Source organism: Cucurbita maxima, unplaced genomic scaffold (genome assembly GCF_002738345.1).
Source record: "Cucurbita maxima cultivar Rimu unplaced genomic scaffold, Cmax_1.0 Cma_Scf00020, whole genome shotgun sequence".
Lineage (NCBI taxonomy): Eukaryota > Viridiplantae > Streptophyta > Magnoliopsida > Cucurbitales > Cucurbitaceae > Cucurbita > Cucurbita maxima.
In genome coordinates this window covers 388,802-397,691 of record NW_019272036.1, presented here as the reverse complement: position 1 = coordinate 397,691, position 8,890 = coordinate 388,802, and the positions used below count along the sequence as shown (strand labels likewise).

The following is an 8,890-nucleotide window of genomic DNA, read 5'->3' as shown; positions in this document are numbered from 1 at the left end:
TTTTTTTTTTTTTTTTTTTTTTTTTTTTTTTTTTTTTTTTTTTTTTTTTTTTACCATTTTGCACTATTTATTGACTAGAAACAGTGAGTGCATCGTAAGAACTCTTGGTTTGCTTCACGAGGGAGATTATCAACCTACATTTACCATTCTTATGATCATGGAGTGTTTTAAACTGTGCTTAAAAAAATTATATATACCACAATCTAAGCATCTAGAAGTTAAGTTCAATGATGATTTACTATGGTATCAAATTACGGGGAAGTTTTTTCAACTCTTGCACTGTCATATTTTCCGAATTGATCAATTTTTTTCGTGTTGGATTCGAAATTAACATTCTACTTCATTGAGAGGAGTGTTAAGAATATATAAATATATAATTTAGTATATCAGGAACTTGTTGGCATGAGTTTTTGAGATCAGCAGTGACTTAATAGCAAGCGAGTTATTTGGAGAATATTATATGATTAATTGACATGTATTTTATGTCTTCAGATATTTCGGTTAGGCTCTGTTCAGTCAGTGTGCATATCCAAAGACGATGTCACTAAAGAGGTAAGAATGGTATTTTTTTGCTAATAATGTCAAACTGTATCTGCGAGGCTGTGACTCAAGATGTTCTCATGTTCTTAAGTTAAAAAAACCAATTGTCTGGTGCCATTTTTGATCAATTCTACTATATTTTATACGCTGCTTGAACTACAAGTTTGCACATTGCGATGGTGATTTACTATCTCTACAAATTAACTTAGTAGAAGAACGAATGGTCGTTACTTGTGATGTTGAATAGTTTCACTGTTAAAACAGAAATCACATTCCAGAGGAGTTACCATTCAATTTAGGAACGAGGAAGAGAGCAGTGCATTTCATTCTGCTTTTGATAAGAGGAAGGAGGATGATATTGTCCAAGGTAGCAATCTTTAGTTCTCCCAAAATGTTGCTGCTCTTGATGTAAAAACTTGTTGACGTTTTTATTGTTTATGGTTTTCTCAAGTTATCCTTTTTCTACATCCAGGCACCCATTTACCAAATGGCACCATTTCTTCCTTGAAAAGCAAGTTTGATGATAAAATAGAATCATCTTCCGCTAAGATGTACTTCCACTACTATGGGCAACTTTTACATCAACAAAATATGTTGCAGGATTATGTGAGGACAGGTTATATAATTTATCTGTTGCCTTGTCTTGCAAATTTATTTTATAGATTTATTTCTGAATTGCCAATTCAAGCATCTTATTATGTTTGTATTGCTGAACACTGGTGTATGTGTTACCTGCACATGTAGTAATGTTTAAATATCTTAACTGAGTTACATAGTACGTAATTTTGGTGGTTTTGTGTTGTTTCAGGAACATATTACGCAGCTGTGATGGAAAATCGTGCTGACTTCACAGGTCGTGTGGTTGTTGATGTCGGTGCTGGTAGTGGTATTTTGTCTTTATTTGCTGCTCAGGTACTCTTGGCTACATCTGGTGTATATTTCTTTAATTAGTTATTACCCCTTTATGTATTCACTTCAATTGTTCTGTAACTGAATTTGAGATCTTATGCTTTCATTCTTCAACAGGCTGGTGCAAAACATGTTTATGCTGTGGAAGCATCTGAAATGGCTGAGTATGCTCGTGTATTAATTGCTGGGAACCCTGCCTTGAGTCAACGAATCACTGTAATTTTTTTAAAAAAATCATATTATTTTAACTCCTTGGAAGTATCGTTACGTCTATATTTACGTTTATGGTAATGCAATGTAATTTGTAATTCAGGTGATTAAAGGCAAAGTTGAGGATGTTGAATTGCCCGAGAAAGCAGACATTTTAATCTCAGAGCCAATGGGTGAGAGTCATTGTCAAATTGTAGTACATTTTCAGATTATCCTGGAAGATTGTGCAATTTTGGACGATCCTAAAACTTTTAGCTATATACACCATTTTATATGTAAACACTCCTGGATGAGCTGTAATTGAATATTTAAAAGGTATAACACCCAAATGAAAAGAAATTGAAAGTTAATAATGACTTTCTGTTTCCCTAGATCTCAAAAACAAGTGCAATTCAGCCCCATTCCTCATTTTCCTTCTTTGCTGTTAGGCACTCTATTGGTCAATGAAAGAATGCTGGAATCTTATGTGATCGCCCGGGATCGTTTTTTGCACCAAAATGGAAAGATGTTCCCAACTATAGGGAGGTAAATAGATAGTGAAATTTTTTTTGTCAGGCGCCTTTCTTGTCTTTCGTGTTTGGGGTGTAAAGATAGTATTTCAAATTTCTCATCTGCATTTTCAAGAAGATAGTTTTAATTTTGTATATGACGTTTTGATACCAATACTCGACGTTCCACTTGTAGTTCATTTTATTATCATGGTTTATTGAATTTCATCTTCATGTTCTTAATTTCTTTAATTTGAATTGCTAGTGAATCATTTGTAAATAATATTGTGTTCTTATGAGTTAAGATGTTCTCCATGTAGGATTCACATGGCACCTTTCAGCGATGAATATCTATTTGTTGAAGTAGCTAATAAGGTAAGACTTTTAATCAATTTTCTCAGTGCTAAATTACAGTTTCTGCCTCTGAAATATAAACTTGTTTTCACTTCGGTCCTGAAAGTATTGATTCGATAATTCTCTCAAATTCATCACATTTTTCAGAAAATGCCCTGTTTCTATCTTCTAGAAAAATGAGAGGAAATATTACACTGTTATTTATAGCTTATTTAAAAAATGTTACATTGATATTGAACCTAACAACTTGAATCATGAATGTTTATGAAGATGGATGTGAAGAGTTGAAAGAATAATATAAGAAGTCGAAATTTACTCTTGGTCGTTACTATTTGATATCTATATCTTCCCTAACCATATCAATCAAGCAAAATTTTTCATGCCATGTTACCATTCATTTTAAGGACATTTTTGTAAACAAAAATGAATCAAGTTTCAATGTATTATCTGAAGAATCAGTTTCTAAACACAATTGGCAGAAATAAATATGAGTTATAGCTTTCACACGTTTTGGCTTTATATTCCATACAGTGTGCTGTGAATGAGGAAGCACATGACTTATTGAACAATTCAGTGCATACGAATGATGATAGCTAAAACATATCCTTTTGTCTCTCCCACTGTCTATTTTCCGTCCAAAATAACAATAAATAGAATAAACTTAATATGTTACTCTTTTATGTAGGCTCTCTTTTGGCAGCAACAAAACTATTATGGTGTTGATTTGACAGCCTTGTACGGGTCAGCATTTCAAGGCTATTTTTCTCAGGTGTGCGTCACTTTCATATTTTTGAAAATGAAATTGAGAATCATTTATATATCTGAAAATGAAATCAAGAATCATTTGTAACTTTAGATTGGAGTTCAAATCTATATATATATATATTTAGAATTGGAATCTGGATCTTGTTCGTTACTCTAGAATTTTCAGAATAATGACGAAGTAAAATCCATTTGTAAATGATGGCTTTATAAGGATTTGTTCACCATGATATACAACAATATCCTTAGTTCTATTCTGTTTTATATATCATGCAGCCGGTGGTGGATGCTTTTGATTCAAGATTATTGGTGGCCCCTTCAATATCTCATGTTTTGGACTTTACAAATATTAAGGTAGTATTATGGCCTTCAAGTTTACTTTTGATTTTCTTTTCCGATCGTCTTTATGCGAGTTCTGACTGAAGAATCACTCTTAATTTCAGGAAGAGGAACTATATGACATTGATATTCCTTTAAAATTCGTTGCTACTGTGGGTGCCAGAGTGCATGGACTGGCCTGCTGGTTTGATGTATTATTTAATGGCAGGTAAATATTGGGGTTATTTTCCTCTAGAACAAGTTTGAATGCTATAAGTTTCCTTCTACTTGGCTGCTCATGAATCACTTTTATCAACAGTACTGTGCAGAGGTGGCTTACCACTGCCCCTGGTGCTCCGACGACCCATTGGTACCAATTACGTTGCATCCTCTCTCAACCGCTTTATGTCATGGCGGGACAGGAAATTACTGGCAGACTTCACATGGTCGCTCACAGTGCTCAGAGTTACACGATTCATTTGACTCTATCAGGTTGACTTCTTCGTTTACGTATTTTCTGTTCCATGTTCTGTCTTGTGAGCTTACCGACTAAGATTGCTATATAGCCAAAATGTGGGGTCCTGGTGCCGAGCAAGGAGGAATACTTCAGTCGTCCTCGTGCAAACTTGACTTGAAAGAGCCCTACTATAGAATGTCGCAACCACAAGCCAACCCTGTGGTCCAAGATCAGCAACAACATCAGCTAATTCCGACACAGGTATTTGATTACTTATTTTTTCATGCCATTTTCTCGAATTTATAATCTTAATTATGCCGAGGATGTTACCAGGTTTTAGTGTGTTTCGATCTCGTACCAGATCAACAATTCAGTTCGTCGATTTTGATATAATGGATATTTCCTTTTTTTCTTTATATTTAGACGCTTCATATTTTTTTTCTCGTCCCGTAAAGGTGTCTACCTTTGCATTCCAAAGTTTTACAGGCATGAAGAATTTCATTGTTGCTCAAAATGTACTTGCTTTCAAACAGGACTTACCGAATCAACCCAAGGATTTAGAAGACGCTGATCTGATGCTACATGCATCACCAAATTCGGGGGCTCTGCTGAATTCATTGATATAACATTTACAAGCGTTCGGGACATCTTCTGCAGCTTTAACACTCAGGGTCGGTCGATATTGTGACGTTAGTTTCCTCTGCATTTGATGACAATAACTCGGCAGAAGTCCTCGTTGTGCACACGTCTAACTTCCCTCAGGTAGTGAGGCTACCATTGATTATGCTTCCACAGTGAGATTATTCTGTACAATTGAATTATGATTAATACGTGTTATACAATAATCATTTTCTTGTATGCTGCAAAAATTTACTTCGAGTCTCTACTGGTTGTTTGCCCCATTTGTATTAGGCTTGGAATTCATTCTAGGAAGTTTAGGTTGGTTTTCTGAATCAAAATTCGACTTATTTTGCAATTTTGATATTTTAGATGAGTTTTAGCCTTCTTCTTTCACATATCTATTTAGCTCAATTATACAAAATATTTCTATACTTTGGTTAGGTGAAGTAAAAAATGGTGCAAGATAATGTTCGCACGAATTCTGAATCATTTTTGAAAAGAAAATAATATATATATATATTATTATTATTATTTTTTTTTTTTAACGAGGGCAACTGCAAAAAATGTATGAGAACGAACAAATTTGAAACTTTTAGTTTGTGAACTAGAAAGGGGAAGAAAAAACGGGGATTAATCGAAAGGGGCAGTTGTAGGTGGTCGTCAAGCTTTCTTCGAAACAAAGATTAACAAAAAACAACACACAAAAACCACGATATCATCCTTAGAATTTTCTTTCCATTTCGATTCTCTGTTCTGCAGATCCAAACGTCACTCTCTTCTTCTCCGAATCCAATACCCAAAATCTGTTCCTGCGAACGTCAGTTTCGGATTTCCATTCATCATCTCACTCAATTCCCCCAACTTCCCTTTCATTTTCCCCTTTCACATTTGAATTTTGACTTCACTCTCTTCTCTGCTGCTTCCGATTCCTCAGTTCTTGTATTCTTCAAATCCTCGTGAAATTTTCCAAGTTTGAACTTCATTTTGGCGCCATAGAATCGTCTCGGTTTGTTTCCGATAATCCTTGCGGCTAGGGTTTTGCTGGCTTCAAAACCCTTAATTTTCTGAACTCTACTCGAAATAGTTTTCGTTTGATGCGATGCAATGTCGTAGGGGTTTCGTTTCCATTTCTGCTTCTACTAATGGGCGCCCGAACTAGCAACCGTAAGCGCGATGACGAATATTCGAGCATCAAACGTTCGTATTCATCTTTGAAATCACCGGATTTTCACGTGTCGAAGAAGCTTAAATTTTCTACTATGTCTTCGGATCGGCCTGTTGTTTCGTCCAACTCGACAGTGGCTAGGCTTTCTCGGTATCCTGAAGAAACTCCGCAACTGCGTCGAGAAGTTCATGGCCCTTGCAGAGGCCTTAAATTTGGGCTCACTAGGAGCTTCTTTAGGTTTTGGGAATCGAAAAACAGCGAGCCGTCGGAACAGGACGATGTAGGGAATATTTTGTCGTACAATTACCAGATTGCGAAGCGTAATGCAATTGGTGCATTGCGATCGTTTCCGAAGGATGCCTTTGAATTGGATTCAGACACGCAAACTGAAAGAGACGCTTCTGGAGATTCGAAGGACGATGAGGAAGTTGAGGTAATAGAGGATGTTACAGTACAGGAATTGGTAGCGAAGAAGATGGAAGCTCATCAGCCATCGTCGTCTTCCGTGGTTATAGATCTGGCGGATGAAGGTTCGAAGGTTGAAGAAAACGCTGAGAAAATGCTTGGTGATTTGTCTCTAGACCGAGAAATTTCCAGTGTATCTGCTTACAAAAAGTTGCTCCAAGGTGTGGAAAAGCGGACATCTAGATTGAAAACCTTGGATTTCGAAATCGAGTTGAACGAGAAGCGTCGATCAATTCTTCAATCTCAAACTCCAAAGAAGATGCCTGTATGTTTCATTTCTTCGAGTGTTCGTTATATTAATTTAGGTTTCGTTTGTTAATCATTAGAACTTGTTTCTGAAGTTTTTGGATACGAATTTGAATCTTTCTCGATATGAAACCGTATTCATTGTTTCCAGGAGATTCAACAGGAACTTTTTGTTCCTCTTACTCAGGACGAGGAGGCCAAGGTTGAAGCTGCACTGTCTGCTAACCGGTATCGTATGATGTACTTAAGATCTTTCATGAACTGCATTTTGTTCTTGGCTTGATATTGTTTTTGCTCATTTATTCAGGAGTAAGGTTCTGGTGACTCATGAGAATTCAAATATTGAGATTACTGCGCAAGCTCTGCATTGTCTGAGACCAGGTGCCTGGTTAAACGATGAGGTATCATAATTTTAACTGAAATTTTATGTTCTTTAAACAAATCTTTCTACTAATTTTGTGTGTGTATATATATATACTCATTCTGTAGGTGATTAATTTGTATCTTGAGTTGCTGAAAGAAAGGGAAAGAAGGGAGCCAGAGAAATATTTGAACTGTCATTTCTTCAATACATTCTTCTATAAAAAGGTTGGTTTGAGTTAGGTACATCCTTCTTATTTCTCTGTTTTTGCATATTAATGTGTGGTGTGAGATTTCACATTGGTTGGAAAGGGAAACGAAGCATTACTTTTAAGGGTGTGGAAACCTTTTCCTAACAGACGTGTTTTAAAAACCATGAGGTTGACGGCGATACGTGACAGGCCAAAGCGGACAATATCTGTTAGCGGTGGGCTTGGGCTGTTGCAAATGGTATCAGAGGTAGTCACTGGGTGGTGTGCCAGCGAGAACGTTGGCCCCTAAGGGGGTGGATTGTGAGATCCCACATCAGTTGGAGAGGGGAACGAAACATTCCTTATAAAGATGTGGAAACCTCTTCCCAACAAACGGGTTTTAAAAACCGTGAGGCTGACGGCGATACGTAACGGGTTAAAGCGGACAATATCTGGTAGTAGTAGGCTTGGATTGTTACATGTGTGGATTCTAGTTGTAAAAACGCATGTTTCAGTTTTGTTTTGGTTGTGATGATTTGTATTTTTTACTTCTCATTTTGATAACAGTTGATAAATGGAAGAGATGGGTATGATTACAAATCTGTTAGAAGATGGACGAGCCAAAGGAAGTTGAGATATGAACTCAATGATTGTGACAAAGTAAATATTATATTATTTAGTAGTATGGCATGGTATTGGTATTATTAGTTAGTTCATTCGTGGGTGACCCAAATGAATTACTATTCTACTTTGTGTAGATATTTGTGCCCATCCACAGAGAAATACATTGGTGTTTAGCCGTAATCAACAAGAAAGAGAAGAAGTTTCAGTATCTTGATTCTGTCAAGGGAATGGATTCTCGTGTTTTGAAAACATTGGTATGCTTTCTCTTCATTCTCTCTTTGCAATTAATTGCCTTCATTTGTATGCTAACGAAGCTTTCTGCCGTTGAACTCTTTAAACTCTCAACCTTAAGGTTTAAGTTAGATGGGGTTTGCCTTAAAGTCGAACACTCCTTGATTTTATCTTCCCTTCTGATCCACCCTAGCATTGGATCGAGTTTGATCATTGTAAGCATTGGAGTTGGTCGTGTTATTCTGAGTCGGTGACTTGGGCATTCACATTTTTATCCTTGTACGCAGGCGAGATATTTTGTAGATGAGGTGAAGGACAAAAGTGGAAAAGATATTGATGTAAGTTCTTGGGGACAAGAATTTGTCAAAGACCTTCCTGAGCAATTCAATGGGTTTGTGTACTGTCATCACCTTTTGAATTTATATTCCTTTCTCCTCGTCTATTATTTGAATTTAAAATAATAATAATAATAATGAAACAGGTATGATTGTGGCATGTTTATGATAAAGTATACTGATTTTTATAGCAGAGGTTTGGATCTGTGTTTCAAGCAGGTAAAAGCATTGTTGAAAGCTTCTTTCCCCATGCCATTTCTAATTGCTCACTACCCGACTCATCCATTAATAAAACCTTTGCTTGTAGGAACACATGCCTTATTTCCGAAGTAGAACAGCCAAGGAAATTTTGAATTTGAGAGCCAACTGATGCATCATTCATAAAAGTGTCCGAGTAGCCTGCTCAACCTTCCTTCCTTCCCCATAATAATATAATTGCTTGAAAATGTCTTTGTTTGGTAAGTCGAGAAAAGCCATAATATTTTAAATGCTTCAGTGATTGATATGCTTGTAATTGTAAGATTAGAGAGTCGCCTTAGACGGCCAAGGGTAGCAGCCCTTTTTGAGTTTTAATAAGAAATATTCCTATTGTGTTTGAAAAGAAATCTGAGTTA

General features: G+C 36.3%; 2 protein-coding genes across 4 annotated transcripts in view; both read left to right on the top strand.

The window, feature by feature from the left end:
* Positions 1-4,917, top strand: part of LOC111494686 (probable histone-arginine methyltransferase 1.4) — a 5,525-nt gene extending 608 nt beyond the window's left edge. Inside the window, exons 2-15 of the mRNA XM_023144653.1 lie at positions 493-552; positions 805-907; positions 1,013-1,156; positions 1,349-1,452; positions 1,567-1,665; positions 1,763-1,832; positions 2,088-2,184; positions 2,468-2,522; positions 3,187-3,270; positions 3,540-3,617; positions 3,707-3,810; positions 3,901-4,073; positions 4,148-4,299; positions 4,572-4,917. Coding sequence (XP_023000421.1) covers positions 493-552; positions 805-907; positions 1,013-1,156; positions 1,349-1,452; positions 1,567-1,665; positions 1,763-1,832; positions 2,088-2,184; positions 2,468-2,522; positions 3,187-3,270; positions 3,540-3,617; positions 3,707-3,810; positions 3,901-4,073; positions 4,148-4,299; positions 4,572-4,664 — 1,416 coding nt within the window. The 3' untranslated portion in view covers positions 4,665-4,917. The remainder of the gene's footprint in view (positions 1-492; positions 553-804; positions 908-1,012; positions 1,157-1,348; positions 1,453-1,566; positions 1,666-1,762; positions 1,833-2,087; positions 2,185-2,467; positions 2,523-3,186; positions 3,271-3,539; positions 3,618-3,706; positions 3,811-3,900; positions 4,074-4,147; positions 4,300-4,571) is intronic.
* A 356-nt stretch (positions 4,918-5,273) lies between these two features.
* Positions 5,274-8,877, top strand: LOC111494687 (ubiquitin-like-specific protease ESD4). 3 transcript variants are annotated; one of them, XM_023144656.1, is made up of 10 exons: positions 5,274-5,665; positions 5,773-6,554; positions 6,687-6,763; positions 6,843-6,936; positions 7,025-7,123; positions 7,654-7,746; positions 7,845-7,964; positions 8,229-8,338; positions 8,423-8,495; positions 8,584-8,877. In XM_023144656.1, exons 2-10 carry the CDS (start codon positions 5,802-5,804, stop codon positions 8,644-8,646), a joined length of 1,482 nt encoding a protein of 493 aa, XP_023000424.1. In that variant the 5' UTR covers positions 5,274-5,665; positions 5,773-5,801; the 3' UTR covers positions 8,647-8,877. The 3 variants fall into 3 exon arrangements, with proteins under 3 accessions (XP_023000424.1, XP_023000422.1, XP_023000423.1); XM_023144654.1 differs by having other exon boundaries at positions 5,274-6,554; XM_023144655.1 differs by having other exon boundaries at positions 5,275-6,554; positions 8,229-8,332.
* The last annotated feature ends 13 nt before the right edge of the window (positions 8,878-8,890 follow it).